Source organism: Aspergillus lucknowensis, assembly GCF_044049455.1.
Source record: "Aspergillus lucknowensis strain CBS 449.75 chromosome Unknown BJX67scaffold_38, whole genome shotgun sequence".
In the NCBI taxonomy this organism is placed as follows: Eukaryota; Fungi; Ascomycota; class Eurotiomycetes; order Eurotiales; family Aspergillaceae; genus Aspergillus; species Aspergillus lucknowensis.
Window position 1 is genome coordinate 169,000 of NW_027263582.1, and position 27,454 is coordinate 196,453.

The window sequence follows — 27,454 nt, forward strand, 5'->3', positions numbered from 1 at the left end:
AGCACTTACAAGAAGTGGAGTAGAAAATGTTTCATATAATGACTCGTCACTGGATCTAATCTATGTCATGGACTAATCTCGAGAGAATTGCAGGTCGGAATCGTGCCGATACATATGTCAGATAAGTCAAATGCGTCTACAGTCGGGCCTACCTGGGTGGGAGACCAGAGCTTCTTTTAGCCCATCGTATGTTGCCAACTGCTACCTATGAGGTCTTTAGGCCCGAATACAACCATTCCCCTTTCTATCAACAAGAACTAACACCTGGAAGCTGTTTCAAAGTATGGATGGAGACCAGGATGGCCTCTATATTTCCCTATTTTATTCCATTCAAAACGAAATGGCTATATTACCTCTCTATCGTTTTATTCGTGCTTCATAAGGTCTTCTTATGCATAATCTTACTTCTGACTGTGCTGCGGTACTGTCTATTTCCTAAATTATGGCGCACCACTCTCTGTGATCCAATGGTCACTTCATTCCTCGGTACCGTTCCGATCACTTTCGCGACACTGATCGAGCTGTGGGTATTCATATGCGCTCCTCGTTGAGGGAATGGGACCTGAGCTCTTATTGAGTCTTGACCTGGTGATAAGAAATACTCAGTGAGCAACCCCTGAGCGCCCTCATTGAAGCGGCCTCATCCGAATAGGGAAAGACACGTTGATTCTAGAAAATCAAGTCTGTATAGGGACATATATATCCCGTAAAGTATATATCACCAAAATCCAGTATATCCAGGTCATGGGATATATATATATATATATATGAGATAGTAGCCGCTTCAAGAAAGAACCAAAGCTAGCACGTACGCTAACCCAAGTGTGCTTAGCTATGAGGTCCTGCATTGAGAAGGAAGAAGGTAAGCTGTAGCGGTAAACAGTCCGGCTATTGCTGGAAGCTGCCTGGGAAGGCCATTGTACTGCTGTTATTATCTGGAACGTTCGGGCCTTGATTTGGCACGACTAGGTTGGGAGGCACCCCGTTCGGGACCCTGACTGACTGTGGAGGCCGGAAATTGGGCTCGGACCCGGATGTAGGAGGGATGTTCGGGATGTTGTTATCATAACGCCAGTCAGGCGACGCCCCGGTAAGATTATTGCTCCATCCCTGCGCCCAGTCCTCGCTCCCAAGGTTAAGCGAATTGACGTCACGAGACCACCAGTCTTGACTCTCTTCCACGAGACTATCCGGGGCATCAAAGGTGGTCATTGGAGAGGAAGTAGAGGTTGTAGAGACGTTGTGAGTGGCACTGAAGGCCCGTATTTGGGCCTCGCTGGGACCATACCATTGATGCTCCTGGGTGGAAGGGTGACCAGACGGTGCGGAACTGTAGGCACTAGATACCGGCCGTAAGTAGGTGGGCTCGGGTTGTCGAGTGTCTGTTCGAGCGAGCTGGGCACTTAACGATCGTTGCGCTGCGCGCATAGCGGATAGGGAGAGAGGGCCGGAGGGCAGGGAGGAAAATGGGGATGTAACAGGCGCCGTTAAGACGGCAGGCGAACGGATGGGAGTATTGGTGGGCTGATTGCTAGAAGCACGGCTTGTTGGCGGCGGCATATTTGTCGCGGCCGTCTGGGGAGGTGGACCGGTCATAGTCGGTGGTGACTCTTCGGAGGCTGAAGGTGATGCCGCCTGATCCCAGGGACCCCAAGAACCCCATCGCGCATGCGTTTGTTCAAGAACAATAACAGCCTCTTTCGGGAGTTGAACTTGCCACTTATTGGCGGATATATCAAGGATCCGTAAGGTTCGCCGAGCACAAAGCCAAAACTCTCCCATTTCTTCGAGGTGTCGAAGGCCGTGTATAACATCTCTCTGGGCGTTCCTCTCAGGCAAATTGAGGAGATGGATCGTCAGGGCCGTGTGCGCGATATAGACCGCTATGTTGCAAATCTGTTTGAAACTGTAGGTGCGCTTATAGAGTCGAAGGAGCTTCGAGATGGCAGCGGCCGCCTGTGTGCATAGCTTGCGGGGTGAGACATGCTGAGGGAGAGGAGTCGTTGATTTCGTGTATTTCAGGAAAGGGCGATAAAGGTGAATAAGGAGGAGTTGGTAGAACATATGCATCAGTAAAGCCTGGGGAAGTTGCCCCTCTCGGGACTCAAGTTCCTTCGGTAAGCCCTTCTTCCAAGCTTCGAGTCGAGTATGGATTTCGCTCAGTTTCTTGAGCTCAATTTGTTTCGATGTCGGCTTTTGTTTAGGAGTGGGATCATAGAAGGAGGCAAGTAAATCGCCACTAATGGCGCATAATCTGGAGAGCTGAACAGCAACAGCCCTTGTCCGCGAGGGTTGCGTGTATTCACGGGTTGGCCCTGTATCCGTGTAAGGTGACCACAAAGCTGATTCTTCATTAGGCAGAATATCCACATGTGGAACTCTCGTATTGGTGGTTGCGAATTGGGGCTGACGGCCAAGATAGTTCGACCAGCATCTGTGGACGGTTAGAACCCTTCCGACGAACTGTGCATGGTACCATACTTATCAAAGAGAAAGCAGCCCCAGAAGGTAATGCGTCGTGCATCTACTTCTTCCTCACTAAGATCGCGTGTGCCCAAACTAGTGGATTCAAGATTCAATCCCAAGTCAAGTGCCATACGGAAACTCATTCCGCTATAAACCCAACCTTTTCCCTCGCGGCCGCAGCCAGCCTCTCGCACGGACATAAGAGCTAAAGCTTGCACAGTGCACAGCTTTGAGTTGACGAGTTCATCGTTGTCGAGAACCAGTCTTTTTGCTTCCTTGAAAAAGTGGTCTCCCGCTGTTGCAGTGTTGTCGGGATCTTCACGGGCTTCAGGCCAGGAGCTGAAGTGGCAGCCTAAAGCCAGCATTGAATTGACTAGGAGGGAAGAACAATACTGGCTGGACACCCCGCGGACATAGTCCCGATAAAAGAGCTCCTTCGAAAGCGTAGTGAAGAAAGGATAATGCCAAGTGAAATACATAGTCATGAGGTGGCTGATGAGGTGTTCGTCATCAGTGACCTTTGTCCACTGGCTGACTGAGCCCTCGAGGCTTCCATCAGCTCGTCGGCTGTCCAGACTAGAGTTAAACTCATTGAGCTCTGACCCAGGGGGTAGGAAGATCAGGTTCGATGTCCCGCCGATGAACTTTCGTGATCCGTCGAGTACGAGATTGCTCATCTTCCCAGCTAATTCGGACTCAAACTGATCGGTATGGGTGAGAGTATCATCCTCGGGTAGGGTAGTATCTGTGGGGATGGTCGAGGATCCCCTATCTTGATTTAATAATGAGTGTGCCACATCCTCCAAACTATCACAAGACCGAATCTGGCGAACTAGATCAAAGGCGTCCTCTTCCTCATAGTTGAGTAGTGCTTGGATTAGAGTTAGCAAGGTTGAGTTTTTCGTCCGCAAAGTGTCGGTATCCTTCTTATAGACTCCCTTCCTGCGATGGTCCGAGTTTGGATCGTAGACGCCTGAAATTTTTGTTAGCCATCGACCCGTCACCATGAATGCTCTTGACGCATGGTGAAATACAAGTTGTATGATAGACGGAGGAACAAGCTGCGCAGCTTGGGAGGTTTCCATCGCACTTTGAGAGTGTCAGACATCCGCTCTAACGTATTGCAGGGGAGACATTTGGGACCTTTGACTTCCGCCTACGACAGGCAATGCATGCTGTGCTGACACACCTGCGTTTTGACGATGGGCCGTTGTCCGTGTTCGTCCCTTGGCCCCTTGACGACGCTTTTGACCGAGAACCTTCGGAAATGGTTTCCGGGTTCAGTTTATCTCCCATGGTAGTCAAACCCAGACAGAGATATGCGGAGACGGTACTGGTGGAGGAGAGCGCATGCTTATCAGAAAAAAGGGCGCTTGGTTGTCGCCCTATTGAGGGCAAATGTTGCGACAGGAAGAGCGTAGACGGCTGTCTAACAAATTCGAGCCTCGAAGGAACGCGCAAACCATCGAAGCCGGCTCGGGGGGAGGCAATTGAGCGATCTAATAAAGCTTGATCGGTGGATGAGTTAGATGAGCGCGTGTGACTTCGGCTTTGGGAGAATTGTTAAAAATGCGTAGACCATACAACAGAGATATGCGCCATGATCAAGACCTGGATACTCACAGGCTTCTTTAGGGGAGTCGAGTGAGATCCCCACGGTTGTCATCCATGACCCGCAAGTGGAGGTGGGCAGCGTTGGGGAGGGGAAGTTCCAGTCAGATGGGAAATGCGAAGACCATCGGGGGCGGAGATTGGTAGACGGGGGTGAAGAGCTGGGACGCGAAGGGCGATTATTGGACAGTGGACACTGTGCAAGATAACAGCTCACGAAAAGAGGCTGATGGATTCGTCGAGCGCTTGCAAGTTGAAATGATGTGCTTCGATCTTCTTTTGTTTCCATGCGGCTGCGCTGGTTGGTTCCCGATAAGCACGCAGCTGACTAAGACCCAGTATCGGCATCCAGCTCCCCAACCTTGGAACCAACGCTCCGAGTGTATTCTTGACGTATCTTCGATTCTGTCAATTGGATGGTCGATCCTCATCCTCCATGGCGGAGCAGGGGTGGCCACCAAGTCCGTACGTCTCCTTTCACGCTGCGGCTGAGCCTCAAATTCAAGAAGAAAAGCTCTGATATTTGAGTCTGGAAGCAAAGTCGAAGATGTTAGGCTCCCAGATTCAGGAAGATCTCGCCGGCGATAGGAAGTGCAAGCTTCATATTGGTCGTCTTGGCCGGGGCAAGGGCAGGAGCAGCTGTGATTTGCCTCGTTCTTTCTTTCTTTCTTTTTTTCCCCCTCTTCCCAGCGTGTCGGCTTCATTGCTCTCAGCGCTGAGCGGGCATTATCACGGGCAAGTCAGCAGATGAGACGATTCAACGCCCAGCCAGATCTTCCCGAAGCTGCCGCCCTCCCACGGCGCCTCATCCTGCCTGAGTCATGGCTGGCGTCTCGCGGGGATGAATTCCCAGGCTCAGGATGAGCCACCAACTCCCGATCAGCCGTCAATGGCCAGTCATGCGATCCTGTTTCTCCCCCTCCAAAAAGTCGGGCAGGTAGGCATCAACAAGGCAGCGAAAGGCCCAAATGCGTTAAGGGGGGCGAATCAGGGCGAGAAAAAGAAGTGGAATCGAAAGAGATGTGGCGGGGGGAATCTGGCGCTCCTTTTCTCAGTTGGCTGAAGAATGTCCGTATTATTACTTCCCCTGTTGTATCCTGTACTGTCATGGCCGCCCTTCCCGCACTGAACAGCGCACCGAGAGGGGAAAGTCTATGCTTATCATCCAATCAACACTCGTGGAATGGAGGACGCAATGAATAATGGTAACTGTAATTCCGCCGTCCCGGTACTCTCCATCGACCCGGACAGTTGGTCTCGTTGCTGGATGCCGTCATTCCCGCTGGCTTTCTTATTTCTTATCTTCTGTTTGGTCCCTTCGTGCGACTCTTTCATTCTCTCATGAGAACTCTCGCTGTCTCAGCCTTATTGCTCCTCTTCCCCCGGCCATCTGAGACGAAAGTCCAAGTTTGACTGTGACGTCTGAGTGGCCCTACAGATCAGCGTCGCGTGCCGACGGAGTGCATCCCCGGCCTTCCAAACGGCCTTCCGCATTGGGCTTCCACGCTTGACGCTTCTGCCAACACAACACCGCGTGCAGCGGAGGACCCTCTTCATTATTATTTATTGATCTTCCAAACTCCTCTCTCTTGGTGGTGCCTGCATATCAGGCACCTCCACCCCGCTCTTTTTTCGCTTTCCCTCCTTCTCCTCTCTCATCCATGTATCTCGCTCAGACTCTGGACCACAGTGCCTCGTCAGGCTTGGACAGCACACCTGAGAAACACTGTCGTGGCTTCACGGAGTGAACATGATGGTCCCGAGGAGTTTTATTTTCAGCTCTGTGTCCTCTACGCGATTCGAGCGACGTGAAAATGGCCATTACCTCCTGTCCAAGTCCTCGTTCGACGTGATGATAGCTCAGAAGGATGACTCGGCGCTCTGGTTACCATCCGAGTCAAACCCACAGATGACGAACGCCAACCCCGTCGTAATCCCCCCAAAACGCAACCACCGGACAACGCCAGCACGTTCAGAGGCCATGGGGAAACGCCCAAGAACCCCCAAAAGGTCTCGCCAGCCGTCGTCGGCCGCTTTGGGTGACCGTCCACTTCCGGGTTCTATCGCGTCTATTTTGGAAGCAACTGCAATCCCCATTCCTCGACAGAGTTGGGCCGCTCGGGAGTCTCGAAAGTTACCTCGTGGGAACCACGTGCAGGATTTCAGCAAGTTCCTCATGGACGGGCTTGATGACAATACATTGGAAGGCACTGGCAATTCAAGCCTTGACATCCTTCTCGGCCCGCCGGAAGAAAACGAGAAATCTATCGCCTCTAGTGATTGCGACAGTGAGAAGCTTTCTTACTCCGCCCCTTCAATCTCAGTCAGCTCTGTGCCGTCCCTTGAAAACGACGTGGATACTCCATCTAGCCTCTCCGTACCATTCACTCCCTCAAGTCAAAGAAGTCCGTCAGAGAGAGTTTTGCGACGGCGTCGCCCATCCAACTGCGAGAATTGCGCGTTTGATCATCCCCTCTTAAATGCGGAACACTCAGATTCCGAGGACGAACAGACGGTCACCAGTCGACCGCCGCCCACCCTGGATCACACCACTTCTAAACCTCTTACTTTATCGCGATCGTTTCCGCGCCTGGGATCATTCAAGTCAAACTTAACTGCCTCCCTACGCGCAATTAAATCAGCGGCACAGAGTGTCTCATTATTTGCGTCACCTTCCGTCCAGCCCGACGATTTTCTTACCCGGTCTTTGTTTAGCATCACTCCGGAGATGACGGATGACCGCAGGCCCCCTCCGATGAATGATACTCCTTCTCCCGCTCTGCGGCGATACCTTAATCCAATTATGGTTTCACCAGCGGAGATGTATAGTTACCAGGACCTTCCACATGAACCGGTGAATCCGCGCAATAGTCCCATATCGGTTCAAATGCAAACGTATAATCGTTCGGGAGTACGTGGGTCTCGACGAGGCGGCGTCCATTCCCCGACTTCCAAGAATCGTCAACGGGAGCCTCGAGAGAACAGCGATTTTCTTCGCATGGTTGTCCTGGAGATGAACATGCGGCGTCGCGGAAAACTCCGGGATGACATCCCCTCCCGAGCCCAAGTGTGGCTACCGCCACGCAAGGGTTGCCAAGCGAGACTTGTTCCATACGATTACGAGGAAGAAGACGAAGAGGAAACTGCGACCCCATCCCGATGGGTTGGGATCTCCGTGGAATCCTTCTAATTACTTCCTATGAACAGACACGCTCTCTCTACCCATCTTCTCCTTTTGTGTTATTTTCACTTTACCTTTCGTTATGCACAGCGCCGGGCGTCATCTTGGGTTGGTTCGGATAAGCATGGCTACTCATTCTGGACTCTACTTGCATATTAGGTAACAAGGTGCTTTGGGAAGCATTCAACAAAGCGGAGGATCAAGGTGTTTTTGGGCTCAATAAGATTTCTCCTCACATCCAGTGTGGCTTTCTGCCACGTCAATTTCAGACAAGTTATGGTTAGAATCAAGCTCCTGCTGTCTATCGATCAACTTGCCAAGCTGCTCCCTATCTCCACCCCAAGCAGTGCCGGGCCAATCGCCCGAGCCGATAAGGGACTCTTTCTTCGCCCTGGGCGATTCTTGATCTTGCCTGTCAAACAAGACCCGAGCATTCCCGCACAACTCACCGTCAACCCTCAACAAAACAACCTCATCATTCCCGCTCCCGAACCCTTCCGACCCCACCAAGTGAGGTTCTTGGTCTTGGTTCAGCGGTTCACGCATGTAACAAATGGAAGGGGTCGACCCGTGGGAGCCGACAGCCTTGGCCGGAACCTTGGAGACCCCCAGAAAGTCCTTATCTCCACCCAATCGAAAGCGCCCCTACCTCACTTCGTGAACCAAGTCGATCTCTCCTCGGAGTACCCTGGCAGTCCATTTTCTTTTTTTCTTTCCCGTTCGGCAGGGTCGCTTGACGTGGAAAATCGATGCGACGCACGGACGGGCTTGGGGTGAGATCTGTGGGTCAGCACTCAGCAGCGACCCAGGTTCATACTCCTGAGGCGTGCCTCAGCAAGGCGAGAAAAGAGACGGTGAAGTCATACATTTGGGTATATTTCGTAGATGCAGTGGGGGTGTTGTTCAGTCTAAGGCCTAAACAGGACGGGGTATCTGGTAGGTGTAGGATAGAGCATGGCATGGCTCTCTTGGGAAATGTCATGGAAAGGGAAAATGTCAAAGAGCTCAGACGAGAGCGAAAACGGTCGTTATGATCTACTGGACGGTTGGAACCCTAAACAGGCCAAATCAGTATCAACGCGGCGGTGGGGTCAGTAGGAAACGTACGCTCTTCGTCAAGGAGGGTCCGCTCCTTCCAGCTTTCCTCGACCCAAGCCGTCGTGACGATGTGTGGAAGCTTTTTGCGCGTTGACAGCGTCTTGCGGAGGATGGAAACTTCCGATGCTAATGTATCTGGCCCCACGACTATATGCGTAATTGATGCATCCTTCAGCGAGCTTGTAACGTTTGCCCCTGCGAACCTGACGATGTTTCTGGCGAGGTGGATTCGAGATAGTTGCTTTGACTGCAGACGATCCGGATTGAAGCCCTCTGCACTTCCCTTGGGAAAATGTAAAGTGAGTCCTTTGAATAGCCAACCAGATGGCATTGTCCATCCAGAGCCAATTCTCTCTCGGATGCGTTCTGTGAGTTTCTCAATAGCTTGGGAACTACAACTCTCATTTACGTTGTGGGTTTTGCCCATTTGTTTGAAGAGCTTGCTTGATTGTTAGCAAGAACAAATAATATTGCTCCAGCGCAACACTTACATTCGATAGCTCTTCAATAGTGGTATTACGGGCGTAGCTGTCGTTAAATTTGTCCAAATTCCCAGCAACTTCTTCTTTTCTATCCTCAGTAGTGAAAAACATGTGCCTGAACGGGATTTTAGTGGCTGCAATTTCTTCCCCAGTCTGCTTTGAGAGCTTCCTACCTGGGCTCAAGAGGCAGAAGAAAGTCCGGAAGGCCGGCGTCAACTTCATTCTGTCGGATACAGTCAAGGATCCAAGAAGGGCGGATGATATTGACATCGCCACTCTTTTGCAAAGAGGCTGCTTTCACCGTCCCTATCATCCATGTTAGTTATCGCGACACGGATAGGATACGCGCGCAAGATATACTTCTGTCTGCGATGCAAATCGTATCAGGGGCCGCGTTATTCGTCTGATAGAATTTGCCTCCGTTGGCTTTCACAAGACTCTCCAGTTCCGCCTTGGACTTCTTCACCGGCGCATTTGCATCGGTCAGAACAACTACCACTAGGTCAGTTACCCGCAACGAGGAAAAGCGAGAAGAGCAACCTACAAAAGTTGAGTCCATCAAAAATATGCCCCGACGGACCAGCATAGTTAACTTCTGCATTCTCGTCGTATCCTGCGATTGCAAGAGGCGTTTTAGTCGTTCTTTTGACGCGTTTCTTGCGGAAGTTTTCCACATTGAACTCCTTCTCTCGATGTTCCTGCTCAACATTGGACTTGATATCTAGGAATTCCTGCACGGATAGCGCGCTCTTCCAATCTTTATCCATCCGTAGCCGTTTGAACCGGGGAAACCGAAGGGTTAGACCGATCCGAAATTGATCGCTGACTGACACAGAGGCCGCTTTAACGCAGAGGACCACCGAGTCTTCCGGCTTGATCCACATATCTGGTCGTTCGAACAGAGCATCACCACCTGCAAGCTCCAAGTAGGTAGTGGGCGGTTTCCTGGGGTTGAACTCCGACCATTTGCCGTCTGTGTGATGTCGAATGTTCGCGTAATCGGCGGCAGTGAAGCCTCCGCCAACTTTGCAAAAGGAGTAGCATTTTGTCGGATTCGATCTTTCTGAGGATTGCTCGTCGTCGACCCTCAGGCCACACAGGAAGCTTGAGAGGTTGCCGCCTCGATGTCCAGATCCGTAGTATCCTCCAATCACGATGAGGTCAAGAGACTCGCCGAACTCCGTCATATACTCGGGCTTAACCTTCATCCAGTCGTCGTGGCGCTCATTGAGCCGGTACGGTGACCTAGGATTCTTGAGAACTAAACCTTCAGATGCTTCAGCAACCACTCGCCTGAGCGACGCTTCAACTTCTGTCTTCGTTGTTGCCTCCTCGAACGAGTGTATTTCAAATCGACGATGTACGGGCCTTATAACTTTCTGGAGAGCATTTCGGCGGTCACGAAGAGTGTACCTGGTCAGGTCTCGACCGTTAAGATAAAGGATGTCAAAGATGCGGAGTAGCGGATGGATGCCCTGTGAGAACGGATTTCTCTGCTCGGACAATGCAGCTGTTTTGAGCGTACCAAATGGTTCGGGCGCGTCCTGCTCCGTATTCCAAGTAATCATCTCGCCATCCAAGATGAGATTGTCGACCCCATCTGCGAATGCGTCTCCGAGGTGCCGGGTCAAGGACCCAGCTTCATCGTAAATGCCATTTCCATAGAGATACGTATAGTCCTTTGCCTTCCGTGACCAGAATCGGAACTTTCTGCCGCCGGGGGTCGAGGGATCGGACACCATATGGAGCTGCATACGTTCTCCGTCAAGCTTCTCCTCTATCCAGAAAACAGGATCCTCTTCCGTAGGTCTCATACGACCAATCATGCGGTCTAGCGACTGCATTTGGAATTGAGCTAGCTGCGGCTGGAAGCACTGCATCAGCGATACGCCTCGGTCCTCCGCGTCTAGCCGAATGTTGGGATCGTGCAGTTCCCAGCAAACTCGGCGGAGGCTGCTCGAGATACTATAGAGATTCTCGGCATCAGGGTGCCAAACGTCGAAAAGAGTCCGCTCTGTGGCGCCAACCTTCATCTGCCGTAGAATAATGCGGATCAACCACATCAGCTCCTCGGGGTTCATGCGCCGATAGAACTCCGCGAGGATAGGCAACTGCTGCTCCTCTTTGGATGCGGTCGAGAGCTGATCCAGCTTCTCGTTAACCTCCTCAATCAACATATTCCCGACTTCTGTTCGCATCGGCCGTTTCGAAACAACATCATAGCACCTCCCCGCAAAGTCGCCTGCCATACTCGACGCAGTCGATTGACCGGGGAGCTTCCAATTCAACAGGTTGAAGCCATCTTCCGAGTTCTTATCAATTTTCATGACCTTGACGAGCATCTTCCCAATCATTTTCTCCTTCATTCCATACATCGCCCGGTCTCGGTCTTTGTCTGGGAGAATCAATCGGAACGCGGGGTATATGTCGTCACCCACTTCCTTCCGCCATCTTGAGATGAACCGGTCGATCACGTCACGCCGTCTCTCGAACGGATTGAGATTTGCCGCAGATTGGCCGTGCGGACCTGCTTTCCTGCGGTTCCCTGGGGGCCCTGCGGGCTTCTTCTTTATCTCGCTCAATGGACGGAAAAGTGTCTGGGGGAGGGTGTGGAAAGGTAGCGTTTTCGAATGGTTTCGCGGCCGGTTGGGGTATCTGCGCTCAAGTAAAATTGTTAGCCCAGTCGAAACTAACGGGAAGAGATAGTCGAATAGTTTACTTTTCTTCCAGATCGGACTCCTCTCCTGTTGGACGGTTAACAGCGTCATCGCGCATCTCTTCATCCGCATTCATGGTCATTCGAGTTGACTTTCAAAGAAAAATCCCTCTCAAAAGATATTCATGGTCTAAACGGTGTCTGGGGAGGCTTGGGCCCCGCTGGCTTTTCAAAGAGAGCATCCTCGACAGGGAGCCGCAGGCAGCGTTCCAGGCTCCAACCAGTGGAGAGCTCTCGAGCTGGAGAACATGTGACATGACATCACATGTTAGGAGCATCCTTCCTGCATCACTGGCCGTCGAGAAACAAATTTCAGGCTTGATCTATATCTACATATACACAATTATATACACGCCGCGAAGATTTTCATGTCACCAATGGCAGTACACACATGTCATCACACTAACTCGGCGAGCCTCATTAGAGTCACCATTGACTCTTTCGCTATCCCCCAAGAGTGAAGCCGACCAAGTGTTTCACAACCAACTCGAAGAATTTGCTCCGGTCCATGCGGGGCACAAATATCCCCAACATTTGTCAATATGCCCTTCATGGTCTGGCCCTCGCGTACAAAGGATTGCACTAGTTCATCGGAACATGGTTGGTCAAGGTTAATGACTGGGGGCTCAATGGACGGGTCGCGTGCTGAGCTAATGCGCGCCGCGAGGTCTGGAGATGCTTGCTTATAGCATAGTCCATACGCCCATAGGGTGAGGATCGCAAGGTAAGTGGCTACTGGCTCGTGAAAAGCATTGGTCGAGTACTTGCGGACATGGTATAGGACTGATCCGGCATGAATGACCGCCAAGCGGGCCTTATATTGGTCGTGTTTGATCCAACGTAGAATGTAATGCCACTCAATCACCTGCTGGCGATCCTCCCAGTGGACCTTTTGCATTGCTAGTAGGTCCACGAGAAGTCGAATCTCGCGGAAGGGCGCAAGGAGGACAATTCGGGCTGTATGGAGGTGTAAGATTGTTGGGTGCTCGTGGCCGTTCGCCTTTGCTATCGTGCCATTAGCCGTCCAATGGAGGATATCCAAACAGTCACAGGCGCTATTGCGCCATTTTGAGTAAGATGGAATCCCTGGCAACCACACAGACCCAGATGGGATCGCTAATTTTCGGGATTGCTTTTTGGCAGTCGGGTTCCAGAATGAGAGAGGACGGCGGAAATAATCCCCCACTTCCCACATACGATGATATAGAGCGTGAATGAGAATAATATGGCTGAATTCGCCTATCTCGGGGACGAGCCTCTTCTCAATGTACAGAGTCAGGACAGCGTCATAGAGGGAAGTCTTTCCCTGTTCTGCAAGGGAATTAGTTAGTCAAAGATGTCTCAGATCAAGCTGAAGTAGTAATACCTGAAGTTTCCTCACGGAGCCCTTTCCAGATCCGGGATGACCCTGCATGCCAGATTTTTTCATTACATGGAAGCGGTGCTTGGCAATCGTCTAGAGAAAAGTGCGGCTTTGTGTCGAATTGATATGCAGTTGTACAATCCACAAGCTTGTTACATGTTAGTGAGCGAGTTGACAAAAATTTCTGAATGTGTATCATACCCATATTAGATACGCCGTCCGTCTCCAGGCTTCATTTTCAATCCAGAGCATCCATTGTTGTTCTGATGATGTCTCCTCCGACGAGAGGCTGGATTCATCTGAACGGCATAGCAGCTTCTCGCGACTGGCAAGGCTGGTGAGCTCACCAAAGTCGCTAAGGGCCGAAAGCCTACCACGCTCACTGCTTCCATAAAGTCTCCCAATACAGTTCAGCAGCATTGCCTGGAGGAGCCACAACGGGGGACGTTCAAACTGGCTCTTTTCTTTCTAGAAACAGTTCGTCAGTTAGCCACAGAGCCCAACAACGCATGACGTAGCCAATTTTCTCACCTCCGCGAATAGAGCCCGCCGAAGAAACTCTTGAAATGCCACGACCGTTCCGTTCTGCTCACAGAGCCCAGTAAAATGACTTCCCATTGCGGCTAGGGCTAGAGTAAGGATCCAGTGACATTTGTTTATGTTGAAGGTGAGAGTGTGTAGCATCGGATATAGCGGATGGGAAAGTTTGAAATAGTGTTGAACAAAGCTCGATAACATTCGCGTGTCTGGGAAGCTATTCGTTTCGAACTTAGGGTATAAAATGTTCTCCTGGCAGCACAGTCGGGAGAAAGCGTCGAATATTTGATCGTACATTGAAGGCTCAAGGTTGCAATTAACTGGGGTATCAGAAATGGGGTCTATATGCACCTCATGGGCGGGTGGGAAGGTGAAGCGCGGCTGCGAATTGTTATTTTGAAACTTCAGGAAGATCTCCAAGGACTCTGCGCTTTGGCTGGGACAAGACGGTTGCTTCCGTCTCTGTTTAACAAGCCGCTCGCTTGTTTCGTCAATGCTATGATCGGTTGCGCGTTTGGATGAGCCCGAGTACGCCAGGGACGGTTGGCGCAACCCTCGCGCAAAGCGACCCGGACTTTCCACATCGCCAACTTGAGAGGCTGTACCGGACGGGGTTTGAGATACACTACCCGACATAGAAGATCCGTGTGGCTCGGTGTTGGTAACGGGAGGCAACCATGTGGTGTGGTTCAATGAGCTATCAAACACGTCCGCTTGGAACGGGTGTGCGGGAGGCCCGGACTCCAGGCCTTGGTCAGGTCCTGATTCAAGGAACAAGTCGCTGGAGAGCCAGTTGATTGTAGGAGCTGCAGATTGACCTAGAAGCGGCTGCGGAAAGCCTAACTGCGCATGCTGGCTACCAGAGCCAGAAATCCCGGTGACAATATTACCACCTCCGGAGACCTCGGTTGGCCGTCCTTCGAATGGGTGACTTGGCCGTCTCTGGTCGACTGGGACAGCACTTTGGACTTGTAATTGGGGAACTGGAGGGTAAAATTGCTGGTTCGCGCCCGCAAATGAGGGGAACTGCCGTGGAACCGTGTCTGATACTCCAGGAATATCCGATCGAACCAAAGAAGGACTCGTAACAAGGCGCGATTCACCTTCAACTTCCAGATGTTTCTGTGCATGTCCGCGCATTCCAGAGCCTGGTAAGCCCTCTAAAGAAGTAGTGGAAACGTTGTGAGATCTCGACGTTTGCAGCTGAAATTGGCCGACTTGATACCCAGTTCGGAGAATAGAGTGTCCGCCATCCTCGTTCTGGGATGACCTGGGGCCTTGAACGGAAAGAGTAGAGAATGGGTTTGAGAGTAGGCCATTTCCTTTATCAGGCGATAGGGTCTGGATCGCGCCCTTCTGGTTCTTGGCTTTGGAGCGTCGCTCGGTGGGGTACTGACATTCAAGGGATCTATTTTCGCAACGAGTACAAGGTATACCACCGCTACAACGAACTCTCGCGAGAGCACATTTGAAACAAGCCCGGAACGTCTTGACGGTGATACGATGCGTGCGATCCTTCCCTCCATCGGTTCCTATTGTGTGGTGGCTCAACTCGTGGCGATGGAGCGTGTCACTAGGCAACGGATTAGTTGGATTGGGGACTGCAATCTGCGCCGCGCGAACGAGGCTCTAGCAGTACAAAACATACGTCCTAGAAAAATGACGGCCACATTGCGTGCACTCAAACGGTTTCTCTTTTGTGTGGCTGCGAAAATGGCGCTTCAGATGCTCAGGTCTCCGAAAGGTGCTCTGGCAAATCGAGCATTTGGTTTGGCTGGTGGCTGATGAGCCATCCTCGACTTCGCGATCATACTCAGCGCTGTCATTTTTGGAAGTTGACTCGGCCTCCGGGAGGTCTGAAACTTCTGTGACCTGTTACTTCTCCGACTCCAACACGGACTCAAATGCGGGGGGGGAATTATGGGGAGGCGTTGTACCTTGGCCTCCGTCGGTCTTTTCTGGGGACATGGTGTCTCATGGGCAAGCTGTGCACGCTACAGTCAATGTCGACGTGAAGGTGGCATTGTAGCGCGGGATACCAGGACAGAGAGACAGAGAAGAGCATTCAAGAGTCGCATCACGACAGAAGTGGCGTCCTTGAACCCAGGGCGAGTCGCGTGAAAGTGGGCCGGCCAGGGACTTTGGAACCGCTGAAGAACTCGGCTGGATATTAAGGCATGAAGTAAGGCTCGGGGCGAAAGAAAGCGGGGAAAAATGTCAGGGAGGCATGTCAGAGCCTGGAAGGGGAACGGAGTCTGGAACGGGAGATGGTCTGCTCGGTTAAATTCATCGTCAAAAAAGAAGAAGTTCTCGTCGTGAGTTGAGATGACACTTCCCAGTGTCTCTCAGGCCGTCAGTTTCTTTGTCCATCATCCATGATCCATCTATGAGTGTGTGCAGCGCTTTCCCCAGATGAAGTATCCTTGGCTTGGGATTCGCGGCTGACGGCGGCCTCATGATTCTTGACGAGAAGATGGGAGTCCCATGCCTCGTATCCTGCCTTGATTCTTCAATAGACGGCTTCTTCTCCGCCCGATCAACACACCTGCATCTCTCCCCTGTACCACGGTCCATGGTCGTGGCTCAACCTTGTCCCACACATGGCAAAACCAACCCCCTCGCGGGATCGCCGATTGCCTTCCCGCAACGTGCACCCGACCAACTCTCAAGGACCCAGTCCGGCAGCCTTGCAAGGAGCTCTCAAAGCATTCAACTATGCAACCCATAATAATAATAATAACTCCGTCTTGACCATGGTAGATAAGCCGCCGGTATCGCTTCTCGATTCCGATCCCGATCTCCCCCCAGAACTCCCTGAGCCGGGCTCTATCAAGGACAAAATCGCGAAATTCAGCGCGGATCCCACTACGCTCGCCCCAAACGACGGACCCAGGATAACTCTGGGGGATGTGGCAGACATTGCAAGAGAGAAGAGCCCGCAACTACTCGCAGCTGAACTTGCAGTCGGAAACTCGCCCGTTCCCAGGAGCAAACCAACGAATACGAGTCTGCAACGAGTCGAGTCGCAACCAACTGGGAGCACACCCAGTCGAGGCTTGCTATCCCCCGTTCCCATTCGGAAAGCAGCGGTAAATCCTCGCTTTCTGAATCCATCCTTAGACGATCGAGGGTCTCCCACTGCAGTTCCGCCCATTCAACAAAAACCCAACTCTCCGCGACCCTCAAAATCTCCCAGACCGCCGATAACAAAGCCGCGTCCCGCTCCACCAGTACCTCGAAAGCCATCGCCCATCACAGGTGGCCCTAGTCCAACTGGAGATCACGTTCAGCGCCGCAATACTTCTAATGAGCGCCCGAGCAAGGCGCAGCCCGTTCGACCCAAGGCTTCTCCATCTACTCTATCTGAGGAGCGAGCCCCAGCACTCCCACCGCGGCGAGCCGCAACCCTACCAGCAAAAGATATCCCAGAGTATCAGCTTTCTCCCGGACGAGTCAAGTCCCCAGCATGGCAATCGAGCTCCAGTGCTACATCTTTGTACAGCCAGTCACAGAACCCTAGTAGCTCGAGCCTCTTTGATGTGAGCAAGAGCGGATCTTTGGATGCAGTCGCAGCTTCGTCACTTGCGTCAAGCCGGGCATTGTACACGAAAACATCGCCTCCACCACCTCCCCCACAACGCCGGCGGAGATCCCGCTCACGTTCACTATTACAACTACAACATCAGTCTAAGAAGGGGCGCCCACCCAATCCCAGCCCTGGGAGTTTTCGGGAGACACTCCGAACGCAATCCAAATCTGATGATGAAGATGAAGATGATCGTAGACACCATCGCCGCATAATCAACAAGCACCCTCATAAGCATCAAGAAGGAGACCGAAAGAGATGGAGAAGCGAAGTTACCGAGAAGGAGCGAAAGAGATATGAGGGTGTCTGGGCCGCAAACAAAGGGTTGCTCATACCTCCCAGCCGAGTACTCGAGAAGAACGACCCGGCTCAAGAGCTACCCTCAGATATGTACCCCAACGATGCTCTGGATATGGTTGTGAACCTTGTGGTTCAGGATATATGGTCTCGAAGCCGCCTTCCAGATCACGTCCTCGAGCAAATATGGAACCTTGTGGACAGGCAGAAGATCGGGTTGCTCACTAGAGCCGAGTTTGTTGTGGGGATGTGGTTGATCGACCAGCAGCTGAAAGGACACAAGCTTCCAGCATCTGTTCCTGAGAGCGTATGGGCCAGCGTATTGCGCGTCCCTGGTATTTCCCTCGACAACCATTGCCCATGAAGCGCCGGATCAGTGAGAGGAATTATAATGTAATATAGGAATCCGCCAGATATGGGGCTAGTGTCCTACTATTCTTGGATAGAACCCAAGTAATCGTTGTTCGTGAACCTATTCCTCGCCTCCAGTGTTCCCAACCGCGGCTGCATAAGACGGCGGGCAGGCAATCCAGCTTTGACGATGAACTCGAATCTCCCTCTTCAGTGGAGCCGTGATCTTTGCTCCTCTCATTTGCACCGTGGGAAGCGAGTTCGAGAAATACTCTTGGCACGTGACCCTACGTCCCTGAAGAGAAGGAACGAGAAAACGGAAGGCGCGACTGGGCTCCAGCTCCAGCTTTGACCACCCATGAGAGAGACAACGTGATGATGCGAGAACAACCTTGGAATCGCCTTCAAGCTTCTTTTCTTTTCTTTCTGAAGCATTCCCCAGGAACTGGACGATCTTCGCCGCTATCATATCTGCTTGCCCCAACTCGGTTAAGGCACCCTCAAGTTTCTTGTCAAAACCAAATCCCGAGCTCCAGCGGTTCGGGATTTGGTTGAGAGCCAACAATGTATGAATAAGCCCTGGCTGATCCCCAGCTACTCACAAGCGACCCACCCTCGATATCAGACCACTCCCTGATCGTGTGTTTAGATCGGTTTTCGCCGTGGAGAGCAGCAAGGGAACGTTGTTTATTGCCCAGTACTGCGCTCAGGAGCGATGCCGAGTCTGAACATCTGAGGTCTCGAACGATGGTAGCACGCTTCCAAACGGCTGCATGACCAACCTGACCTCGAGTCCTGACAACGTCCACTTGCTCAGTCTTGATCCGCTGAATAGCCAACCGTTCAGAGTTCATCATGGTCCTGGAGCACCTTGATTCCCAGATGGGCGTTTCAGCAGTTACACAGTCTACGACGTCGGGGCCCACTGTGGTTCGCAAGAAATTTGCAAAGCCCCCAGTCAAGGTCGCCTGCTTAGCTTGGTAAGAAAGGCCATGGCTTCTATAGCCGTACTCATAGACCTCCCCCAAGGGGCAAACCTGGTTTTGAGTGCAGAGTTGTCTTGCTAGTCTGCCTAATAAACCCAACTAACTCATCGGCTACAGTCGTGCTTCGAGGACACGCTGTGATGGCCAGGATCCTTGCATCAACGTAAGCGTTCTTCTTTGGTCCCCTTTCAACTTCTCTTTCACCCTATTCTTCCCAGTTTACCCTCGACGAGGGCACGTGGGGCCTGATCAAGTTGATACTGAGACAAATTCTACATATCAAGTGTCTCAGAAAGAAGAGAAAGTGTTCATATCTACCAAGTAAACGCGGGGGCCCAAGACAAAAGAAGAAGCCTCAGATTCTCCCCGAAGACAGTCTTGAACAAGATGGTGCTCAGAACCCTGCTATTGCACCGATATCCGCCGAATTCGAAGACTGTATGCCGAGCCAAACACCATATCCCCCTGCAAGTGCCTTCAACCCCAAGACCAAGCTAACTGAAAGACAGCAGCGGCAATATTTGGTCAGATTCATGTGCTTTCAGCTCCCGGTGCTGGCCTTAGAAACTTGGATTTCTCGTCCGATGTTCAATCCATGTTTACAGGGTTATTTATTCCAAATGATGAAGGCAGCGCACGTGCTCAAATGGAGCCAACGCCATCGTCATCTAGTGTATCATCACAGTCTGCGGTGAGGGCATATGGCACTGAGGGCGAAATGTGGTTTCCACCTCTGCGGATATCGGCCATTGGGAGTGCACTAACTCTCTGTGCAGACTGAATGCCTACTATGACTTTGTCCATAACTATTTCCCAATCTTACCGCCCAGAGTAACGCCTCCTCTGATCGATTACCCTCTGGATGGCATCGGCTCCTATTCAGAATCTCCATCGGAGGAGCCTGTGCTGGTCTATCGCCCTCGTTCTCCGCTCAGTCTGGCGATTTCGGCGATCCTAGCGCTAATACCACACCCAAATGACCCAGAACCATTTTCCCTGAGCTCGATTATCCGACGCCGAACCTATGCACATACTTTCGCGCAGATGGCAACTTCAAGCATCGAGTCCGATTGCGAGCTCCATGCTTCGTCTACCAAAGCCTCAGATGCCTTGTCCAACGATCGTCCACTCATCGACCGAGAGTCTCTTCATCCGCAAGTCCCTGTCGAACTTGAAAGTATTCTGGCATTGCTGGTTCTTGCCGTGTATGAGTACACGCAGCGTGGGAATCTTCTGAAAATGAGATTACGTGCCGACCAAGCGTTGGCGATAGCGCTGGATATGTCCCTTCAGTGTCGCGGCGAAGAGTATGATGAATTCGCGGAGGCTCGAAGAAGGGCTTGGTGGATGACGGTATGGCCACTAGTGTCTCGACCGTTATTATTATGCGCTCCGCTGATTTTTCATTCTTCAATAGTATTACTGTGTTCTACAAGTTTCCATTGTTAGCACAACTGTAGGTTCCCCCCCAGTTCTCCTACAATTACCCTATCTGCCCGAGCTCACGTACATCAATGCTAGCCTCTCTCTATTTCTGCGATGAACCCGCAGTTCACCACCCCGTATCCTCAGTTTTCTGCTGATTCCGATGTAAGTCACTTCTAGCCTAAGGGTCACAGGTCTACAGACAACTCATTCCCGTCTAAGGGCTGGTCTATACTTATTCAAGCACAGCAAGTATTGGTATCCGCAACTCAATATGTCATTGATCTCAAGAGGTGTGTTTCAACTGGGGGGGATATGACCTACATCCACGAACGCATGAAACAACTTGACTCCTGGGCCGGCGCAGTATTAGCACAGTCGAACGTGCCGCCCTTAACGCCCCAACCTGTTCACAGCAGTAGCATAATCGAGCATACTACCGCCCAAAGTATTCGCGCGATCTCACGGATCAAGCTGTCAAGGTTAATTGTAACCGAAAGCCAAAGAAGTGCAATGCTAACGGTTATGACAGCGCCCAGATTAAAATTCATCGATTCCGAGCATTTTCAGACATCCCGATCTTCCTTAGAAAGCATTGCGACCTAACTGCGGCAAATTCCACGAGGCCAGTTTCAAGAAGTGTTGTCCGGACCTCAGATCCTTCTAATGAGATTTCGAGCATTGGCTGTTGTAGCAACCTAGATCAGTTCCAGCAGTCCTCGTCGAGCGAATATGCACCGCCATCTTCGTCCTCTACATCCTGTCAATTCCAGCCCCTACCGCAGTGCTCATTCACGAGCGAGTTTCCATACAGCTGCCCCCACTCTGCAAGGGTTTGCCTGAAAGCATCCTTGCTGATCTCACAAATGTTTCAGAGCTTACCCATACCACAGCCGCTCAGCGACCCAGGTAACCCACCGCCCGTACTGCAGTTATTGCCACAGAATCAGTACCCTCGGACCATGCCATCGTTTGCGTGTTGTCTGATGCAAGGCAGCTATGCATTGTTAATGGTATTTCACAAAGCCAAGGTAGATAACCTCGTCCTAGCGGGACCAGGGACTGCGCAGGCCAGTCATCCTTCCAACCAATTCATCGAAGAGTTCCGCCAAGCTCTCGAACGAATAATCGTCGCCGTGACTAATTACGCCATGGCTTCTGAGGCATTAGATGGAATGAAAGGTGAGCCTAGCACTGCCCTGGCGCGAAAACCCCAGCTAACGATAGATCAGAGGAAATTGAGGGAGCATATCAGACGACCTTTGATCAACCGACTTTTTTACACAGATAGACCATTGTTTTAAATCTTGCGTCTTGGAAATAGGATTTTTTGAAACATCATCCTGGAGCACGGTATAGGGTGCCGAGGTATGAGAACTGCGAAATACTTGGATAAACCATATCATCTTCTCCCTTCCCAAATTACACAATGTATTGCAAGTCGCTATCAAAATAATCTATGTGATTTCACAGGTCTTCCAGCTTGCACTGTCTCTCTATGTACGCTTCAAAAAAGCAAAAAGATTAGTTTGAAGGCGAGGTGAATAACCTGCATGCCGTATCAAAGCTTAGAGCGGATGCCTTCTAATCGGAACTTAACGTCCTTGAGGACTTTGCTTGTTGGTTTCCAGTCATCGAATTGTCTGAGGAGGTCCAGCGTCTCATTATGTAGTTCGTGTCGCACGTATTCCTCCTCTAGAAGGCCGCGCATGGCGAATGGGAGGATGTATGGGTTCGATGCCGGCGCAGGGTGGGCTCTCTTCGAGTGAAGCGGCGCGTTCGAGACAACGGAGGTCTCAATGGCGAATTCAATGGCGAGGCTAAAGTGTTGGTTAGCTAGAGAACATTTCGGACGACCGGGAGTGAGCATGCGAGAAAAAGCATGGCATACCGATAGACAGCGTCGTCATCGTAAAGTCGCGAATGCCCATCCCCAGTGTAAAGACTGCCTGCTAGCGGGGAGCTTAGCTCTCTGATGAGACCGTGATCTGAGATGCCGAGGTTGCGCAGTTTGAGCGCGAAGCCGACCAAGTGTGAGACGCTGTTGAGGGGAGATGTCAGATATCTAGATTGACTAATTCCTGGCGTGGATATGCCGACTTACAAGCTTGGAGCGTGGACCCTGCCGTCGACGAATACGGCACGGTAAATATAAGGGTGAGAGACAGACGAAAATAAGGACGACTAGGTTTCGTCAGTTCGCTGCTCGTTCATAAAACGGGGATGTGCAATCAAATACCTCCAAAGAAACGAGTTGGTCATCGATGCTGCCAACATACGAAATCCGCACTCCGAAGTCTATGCATGTTTGTAGGGCAAATTCATAGTCCTTTGAGACCTGGCTATAGGGCAAGGCGAATTCGAAGAGCTCTCCGGCAGAGCCACTAATCCATCGAGACCTGTAGTCAGGGAACGGGCCAAGGTTCACTCCAGCCATTGCGCAAATGCCAACTCTGTTGGCGTTGATACAGCCAAATGATATTAGCTTAGCGACCAGCATGATTCCGACCGGGACCCCTTGACTATGGCATGCAACAAGTATAAAATCAGCCTGTCTGATGACTTCCATCCAGTTGAGGAGAAGTTTCCAAAGTAAGTCCACTCGCTCTGCGATACGTCCTTCGCCCTCCAAGGCTATTTTCTCAATTTCGCAGCTATACCCGTGGTCTTCCGTATATTTGCGTATAGATTCCGCAGCCATGTTTGAAAATCTGACGGATGTCCCAGTGGGCTGACCAAGGACTGTTCGTATCAATGGTGCAGGGAAATATCCATGGACTCCTATCGCCAACGCCTTTTTGACACGTGAGGGATATGGTATCTTGTAAACGTGGCGATTGCTTGGCTCCTTACTATAGTGAAGGTATCGACCGATTGACTGGAGTAACGTGGGACGGTCTTGTAAAGCAAATGTATCCTTGAATTGTGGGAGAACTTGATTGGGAATAATTTTTTGTAGTTGCTTCGAAGCAGTCGCCTCAGGTGTGGTTGGGGCAGGAGCCTCAGGACCGTCTACTACTTTTGATACAGCAACATCTGGCGTTGATGAACCGGTCGGAGAGGATTTTATCTTCGCACTGCCTTTGTTAACGATGTCCGTTTGTTGCTCCGGCTTGTGTTCAGGGCCAATCTCCGGCTGCTGAGTGGATGGCTCCTGGGTTAAGGTGGCCCCCGCAACCTGGGCATCTTGCGGTTTCCCCTGCGCGAAACCCTTGGGAGAGTCTCTGAACAAAAAAGACCAGGCAGACGGCTTGGTACTTGTACTCGACAGATCAGTCGGACCATTTCCTATTTTCTGGACTTCATCATCCCGTTCCGGAGCAGGGGACGCGACAGGACTAGGTGGAACCGGGGTAGCCTGTTCCCTTACATCGGTCGGCTGTTCATCTTTGGACTCCTCAGGGCCCTTAGCCGAGGATGAACCGTACCACATCTGAAGCCAGGACCGTTTTTGAGACGTTGATGCGACTTCTGTGACCTCGGGAGGTTTGCCTTGCTCTTCTGGTTCAGTAGTTTGAAGCGCGGATAGGTCGTCTTGTTTCAATGGCGGCTCCACATGAGGAGCTCCAGATTCTGAGAACTGTGCTTGCGCTGATTCAGCCGCCGGCTCACTTGATGTAGCTTTGTCGTTCGCGAATGGTGCGTATACCCAGGAAAGCCATCCACTCGGTTGAGTCTCTGTTGCAGGAGGATTATTCGAGTCCACAGTCCTGCCAGTTTCCTTCGGCTGAGGGTCCCCCGTATTGTCCGTCTCTATCGCACTGTTGGCCTTCGGCTCCTCTTTATTTTCAGCCTTTGTTAGCGAAGGAGCACAGTCTGTCTTGAGGTCCACTGCAGGGGTTGACGTAGAACCATCAGAAGCAATATTAATGCAGGTCGTTGTAGCATTGGCGGGTAGAGACCTGGTAGATGCGCCCACTCTCTTCGTAAGCTGAAGGGAAGGATGTCGTTGCTGTTTCGAAGAATCGAGCTGGGGAGTCGATACAGTAGCGGCGTGAGATGGGTTATGTTTGGCCATCGAAATGCTCTCACGGGCAACCTCGGTAACTGGGGCCGCTTTTGAGGGCCAAACACTAGGATACCACTTCCAGACGGTTAACTCACAAACGAAAGAGGCGATCATCGAACAACCATTGTATGGTTATCCACCTCGGACAAGAGCAATGATAACTATCCAGAAATCTATGAACTTACTAAGCTCCTTCGTGAGTTGGACCGTTCGCCGTTTGAGGAAGAGGGCTGAGAGTCCGCGCCTGACGGGCTGGGCTTTACTCTCTTGCGAGAACCCGGAGACGCCATGGAGGCTGGAATAAGAACATCACCAAAGTCAGTAGCAATGTTGGAGGAGCGAGAGTTGTAACGAGAAGCAAGATGAAAAATGCCAATTACACAAAGAGGACTTAAGATCAAGTCTTATCCTGTCCCGCCTCCCGATTGCCAGGTCATTGTCGACGGTTGTCCGCCCCACCACCTGATATCACCCGACGTCACATGCTGTCCGCAAGCCTCAGCTGGTGCCTGAGGCTCATAAAGTGGCTGGCAGGGTTCCAAAAGGGAAAATCTGTGGGGCGGCATGGAAGACACCGATAACTTTTTTTTCTCCCGCATGAACTCGGATCCCGGACAGACTCTTTTAATATCGAGGCTGCTTATCGCTCCGGATCATTGTCGAGTTGTTCTCGACCACCGGTAGCCCGCGATGGCGATACAGAAAAAGGTAATTCCACGCGGAAATCTCCTCGATGAGAGCTCTCTACTGACTTCTTGTAGCACGGCAAAGGTCGTCTTGATAAGTGGTATCGCCTGGCGAAGGAAAAGGGATACAGGGCAAGGGCTGCATTTAAATTGGTCCAGCTGAACAAAAAATATGGGTTTTTAGAGAAGAGCAAGGTCCTCCTAGATCTTTGCGCGGCTCCAGGTGTAAGTGCATCAGACGGTTACCTTCCGACCAAAAAGATGCTGACAATGCAATAAGTCATGGTGCCAAGTTGCTGCAGAATGCATGCCTACCCAGAGCCTTATCGTCGGTGTCGACTTAGCCCCGATCAAGCCTATCCCTCGAGTGATCACCTTCCAACAAGACATCACGACGGAGAAATGCCGCGCCACAATCAGACAACATTTGAAGCACTGGAAAGCGGATACCGTTCTGCACGACGGCGCTCCTAATGTTGGCACTGCCTGGGTTCAGGATGCCTTTTCTCAAGCGGAGCTGGTGCTCCAATCGTTAAAGCTTGCCACGGAATTCTTGATTGAAGGTGGTACATTCGTGACAAAAGTCTTCCGGTCAAAAGATTATAATCCTCTACTATGGGTTTTCAAGCAGCTGTTCGCTTCTGTGGAGGCAACCAAACCTCCGTCCTCCCGTAACGTCTCCGCCGAAATTTTCGTTGTCTGCCGTGGTTTCAAAGCACCGAAGCGCCTAGACCCCAAATTTCTCGACCCTAAACATGTTTTCGCGGACCTCGCAGATCCTACCCCGAATAACGAGGCCAAAGTGTTCAATCCCGAGAAGAAGAAGCGAAAGAGAGAGGGTTATGAGGAGGGTGATTGGACTCAGTTCAAGGAGATCCCCGTGACTGAATTTATCAACACCACCGACCCGATTGCGATTCTCGGTTCGTGCAATAAGCTTAGTTTCCAGCAACAACCAGGTGGGGATCTAGCGCTCGCCACCTTGGATCGGTTGCCTGAGACTACAGACGAAATCCGAAACTGTTGCGAGGATCTGAAAGTATTGGGAAAGAAGGAGTTCAGGAACCTTCTTAAGTGGCGTCTAAAAGTCCGAGAGAAGTTTGGACTAGTAGTAAAGAAGGGGCAAAGCAAAGCCGACGAGGTTGAGGAAGTGGCCGAGATCGCTCCCATGGACGAAGAGCTCGCCATCCAAGAAGAGCTACTTCGTCTCAAAGAGAAAGAGAGTTCAAAAAAGAAAAAAGAGAGGCGTAAGGAAAACGAGAAGAAGCGCAAAGAGATCATCCGACTGCAGATGCATATGACAACTCCTATGGATATAGGAATGGAGCAACTAGGTCCTGGAGGGGCCGACTCCACCTTTTCGCTTAAGCGTGTTGAAAGGGCTGGGGCGAAAGATGTCATCGCTTCAGGCACGGAAGCTACAATTGAGAGCGAAAGTGAAGAGTCGGAATCAGAATGGGAAGATGCCGATAGCGACGAGGAAGACCGTTTGGAGAGAGAACTTGATTCCCTATACGAACAATACCAAGATCGCAGAGAAGACAAGGACTCAAAATTGCGAGCGAAAAAGGCCCGCAAGGAATACGAAGCCGAAGAGTGGGAAGGGTTTTCTGGATCAGAGAAAGAGGAAAGTGATGACGACTTGGACAACGCGGGGTCTGAAGCACAGCAGATCCCCACAAACGGGGCTCTTTCCAACAATGCTGCATTGTTCTTCGACCAGGACATCTTCCAAGGCCTAGATATCGATGATGAAGAGGATACGGAAGATCTAGCGACAGAGAATGAGCAACCCAGAAGCAAAGCGACGTCCGATAAGCAAAAGCCGAAAGAGACGAAAGATAACAAACCGTCTGAAGAGTCTTCGGAAGACGAGTTCGAGGAACCCAGCGAACCACACAAAAAGAACGGCCAGCTAGGTAAGTAACCTGTGAGAGATGGGAAAGGATATTGCTCACCAGCCATTGCAGATATCGATATAATTACTGCAGAAGCTATGGCATTGGCTCAGCAAATGGCCACTGGGGAGAAGAAATCGCACGATGTAGTTGACGATGGGTTTAACCGATACACCTTCCGAGATGTCGACGGGCTCCCGGACTGGTTCCTTGATGACGAGGACAAGCATAGTAGACCACAGCGGCCGATCACAAAAGAAGCCGCCGCTGCAATCCAGGAGAAGATGCGCGCTATCAACGCACGGCCGATCAAGAAAGTAATGGAGGCCAAGGGTCGCAAGAAGTTCAAGGCGGCGCAGAGGATAGAGAAACTGCGCAAGAAGTCTGCGCTGCTTGCGGACGATGAGAATCTGAGCGAGAGAGATAAGGCGCAGGCCATTGCCAGATTGATGAGCAGGGCGGCCAAGAAGAAGCCCAAGCAGAACGTGAAGGTGGTCGTTGCAAAAGGAGGCAACAAGGGTATCTCTGGCCGTCCCCGCGGAGTCAAGGGCAAGTACAAGATCGTGGATGCCAGGATGAAGAAGGATGTGCGGGCTCAGAAGCGACTGGCAAAGAAGAAGCAGAAGTAGAGCCCGCGGACCAGATCATCTGTACATATAGACGGAATGGAAACCTGATACCCATGAATATTTTCTTGTTCCTCGGTAGATAGCCCAGATTCCAGAGCCATGGGAGTGGATTCTGACTAACCCGCAGTGGCGA

At 51.4% G+C, this 27,454-nt stretch overlaps 10 protein-coding genes across 10 annotated transcripts; 6 read left to right on the plus strand and 4 right to left on the minus strand.

Moving 5' to 3' along the window:
- The first annotated feature begins 241 nt into the window (after window positions 1–241).
- On the plus strand, window positions 242–720 carry BJX67DRAFT_201790 (uncharacterized protein). The gene has a single exon (XM_071025473.1). The coding sequence runs from the start codon at window positions 288–290 to the stop codon at window positions 549–551; it is 264 nt and encodes an 87-aa protein (XP_070883676.1). The 5' UTR covers window positions 242–287; the 3' UTR covers window positions 552–720.
- BJX67DRAFT_201818 (putative C6 transcription factor (NirA)) lies at window positions 720–4,495 on the minus strand. The gene is made up of 5 exons (XM_071025475.1): window positions 4,051–4,495; window positions 3,610–3,974; window positions 3,501–3,555; window positions 2,482–3,439; window positions 720–2,434 (listed from the first exon to the last, which is right to left on the minus strand). The coding sequence occupies exons 1-5, from the start codon at window positions 4,364–4,366 to the stop codon at window positions 889–891; spliced, it is 3,240 nt and encodes a 1,079-aa protein (XP_070883677.1). The 5' UTR covers window positions 4,367–4,495; the 3' UTR covers window positions 720–888.
- Window positions 4,496–5,620: 1,125 nt separating this feature from the next.
- On the plus strand, window positions 5,621–7,401 carry BJX67DRAFT_201806 (uncharacterized protein). Its single transcript, XM_071025474.1, has one exon. The coding sequence runs from the start codon at window positions 5,828–5,830 to the stop codon at window positions 7,265–7,267; it is 1,440 nt and encodes a 479-aa protein (XP_070883678.1). The 5' UTR covers window positions 5,621–5,827; the 3' UTR covers window positions 7,268–7,401.
- Window positions 7,384–8,161, plus strand: BJX67DRAFT_201730 (uncharacterized protein). The gene has a single exon (XM_071025472.1). The coding sequence runs from the start codon at window positions 7,535–7,537 to the stop codon at window positions 8,033–8,035; it is 501 nt and encodes a 166-aa protein (XP_070883679.1). The 5' UTR covers window positions 7,384–7,534; the 3' UTR covers window positions 8,036–8,161.
- A 55-nt stretch (window positions 8,162–8,216) lies between these two features.
- On the minus strand, window positions 8,217–11,743 carry BJX67DRAFT_201710 (DNA ligase (ATP) DNL4). The gene is made up of 6 exons (XM_071025471.1): window positions 11,558–11,743; window positions 9,383–11,493; window positions 9,199–9,330; window positions 9,012–9,144; window positions 8,848–8,953; window positions 8,217–8,795 (listed from the first exon to the last, which is right to left on the minus strand). Exons 1-6 carry the CDS (start codon window positions 11,635–11,637, stop codon window positions 8,313–8,315), a joined length of 3,045 nt encoding a protein of 1,014 aa, XP_070883680.1. The 5' UTR covers window positions 11,638–11,743; the 3' UTR covers window positions 8,217–8,312.
- Window positions 11,744–11,951: 208 nt separating this feature from the next.
- BJX67DRAFT_373697 (putative C2H2 transcription factor) lies at window positions 11,952–15,422 on the minus strand (the record flags this gene model as incomplete). Its single annotated transcript, XM_071031438.1, has 6 exons — window positions 11,952–12,865; window positions 12,921–13,065; window positions 13,119–13,385; window positions 13,449–15,027; window positions 15,103–15,319; window positions 15,392–15,422. 6 exons carry the CDS (start codon window positions 15,420–15,422, stop codon window positions 11,952–11,954), a joined length of 3,153 nt encoding a protein of 1,050 aa, XP_070883681.1.
- On the plus strand, window positions 15,393–17,790 carry irs4. The gene is made up of 2 exons (XM_071025476.1): window positions 15,393–15,844; window positions 15,928–17,790. The coding sequence occupies exon 2, from the start codon at window positions 16,055–16,057 to the stop codon at window positions 17,699–17,701; it is 1,647 nt and encodes a 548-aa protein (XP_070883682.1). The 5' UTR covers window positions 15,393–15,844; window positions 15,928–16,054; the 3' UTR covers window positions 17,702–17,790.
- Window positions 17,791–18,543: 753 nt separating this feature from the next.
- BJX67DRAFT_373699 (uncharacterized protein) lies at window positions 18,544–21,390 on the plus strand (the record flags this gene model as incomplete). The annotated part of the gene is made up of 9 exons (XM_071031439.1): window positions 18,544–18,668; window positions 18,792–18,837; window positions 18,959–19,112; window positions 19,187–19,394; window positions 19,451–20,027; window positions 20,196–20,264; window positions 20,322–20,581; window positions 20,632–21,281; window positions 21,332–21,390. 9 exons carry the CDS (start codon window positions 18,544–18,546, stop codon window positions 21,388–21,390), a joined length of 2,148 nt encoding a protein of 715 aa, XP_070883683.1.
- Window positions 21,391–21,504: 114 nt separating this feature from the next.
- Window positions 21,505–24,563, minus strand: BJX67DRAFT_360636 (uncharacterized protein). The gene is made up of 5 exons (XM_071029789.1): window positions 24,294–24,563; window positions 22,339–24,183; window positions 22,204–22,283; window positions 21,991–22,140; window positions 21,505–21,919 (listed from the first exon to the last, which is right to left on the minus strand). The coding sequence occupies exons 1-5, from the start codon at window positions 24,396–24,398 to the stop codon at window positions 21,661–21,663; spliced, it is 2,439 nt and encodes an 812-aa protein (XP_070883684.1). The 5' UTR covers window positions 24,399–24,563; the 3' UTR covers window positions 21,505–21,660.
- A 75-nt stretch (window positions 24,564–24,638) lies between these two features.
- Window positions 24,639–27,424, plus strand: spb1 (rRNA methyltransferase spb1). Its single transcript, XM_071029790.1, has 4 exons — window positions 24,639–24,816; window positions 24,870–25,019; window positions 25,075–26,713; window positions 26,765–27,424. The coding sequence occupies exons 1-4, from the start codon at window positions 24,799–24,801 to the stop codon at window positions 27,319–27,321; spliced, it is 2,364 nt and encodes a 787-aa protein (XP_070883685.1). The 5' UTR covers window positions 24,639–24,798; the 3' UTR covers window positions 27,322–27,424.
- The last annotated feature ends 30 nt before the right edge of the window (window positions 27,425–27,454 follow it).

Excerpts from the sequence above, each read along its gene's own strand:
- BJX67DRAFT_201790 (XM_071025473.1), top strand. The coding sequence starts at position 288 with ATGGAGACCAGGATGGCCTCTATATTTCCCTATTTTATTCCATTCAAA.
- BJX67DRAFT_201818 (XM_071025475.1), bottom strand. The coding sequence starts at position 4,366 with ATGGAAACAAAAGAAGATCGAAGCACATCATTTCAACTTGCAAGCGCT. Across the intron at positions 3,440-3,500 it reads CTCCGTCTATCATACAACTT|GCGTCTACGATCCAAACTCG; the intron begins GTATTTCACCAT and ends CAAAAATTTCAG. Across the intron at positions 2,435-2,481 it reads GGCTGCTTTCTCTTTGATAA|ATGCTGGTCGAACTATCTTG; the intron begins GTATGGTACCAT and ends AACCGTCCACAG.
- BJX67DRAFT_201806 (XM_071025474.1), top strand. The coding sequence starts at position 5,828 with ATGATGGTCCCGAGGAGTTTTATTTTCAGCTCTGTGTCCTCTACGCGA.
- BJX67DRAFT_201730 (XM_071025472.1), top strand. The coding sequence starts at position 7,535 with ATGGTTAGAATCAAGCTCCTGCTGTCTATCGATCAACTTGCCAAGCTG.
- BJX67DRAFT_201710 (XM_071025471.1), bottom strand. The coding sequence starts at position 11,637 with ATGACCATGAATGCGGATGAAGAGATGCGCGATGACGCTGTTAACCGT. Across the intron at positions 11,494-11,557 it reads GAGTCCGATCTGGAAGAAAA|ATACCCCAACCGGCCGCGAA; the intron begins GTAAACTATTCG and ends ACTTGAGCGCAG. Across the intron at positions 8,954-9,011 it reads CTTCTGCCTCTTGAGCCCAG|GCACATGTTTTTCACTACTG; the intron begins GTAGGAAGCTCT and ends AATCCCGTTCAG.
- irs4 (XM_071025476.1), top strand. The coding sequence starts at position 16,055 with ATGGCAAAACCAACCCCCTCGCGGGATCGCCGATTGCCTTCCCGCAAC.
- BJX67DRAFT_360636 (XM_071029789.1), bottom strand. The coding sequence starts at position 24,398 with ATGGCGTCTCCGGGTTCTCGCAAGAGAGTAAAGCCCAGCCCGTCAGGC. Across the intron at positions 22,141-22,203 it reads AGGGTCCACGCTCCAAGCTT|CGTCTCACACTTGGTCGGCT; the intron begins GTAAGTCGGCAT and ends TCCCCTCAACAG. Across the intron at positions 21,920-21,990 it reads GATGACGACGCTGTCTATCG|CCTCGCCATTGAATTCGCCA; the intron begins GTATGCCATGCT and ends CCAACACTTTAG.
- spb1 (XM_071029790.1), top strand. Across the intron at positions 25,020-25,074 it reads ATCTTTGCGCGGCTCCAGGT|TCATGGTGCCAAGTTGCTGC; the intron begins GTAAGTGCATCA and ends CAATGCAATAAG. Across the intron at positions 26,714-26,764 it reads CAAAAAGAACGGCCAGCTAG|ATATCGATATAATTACTGCA; the intron begins GTAAGTAACCTG and ends CAGCCATTGCAG.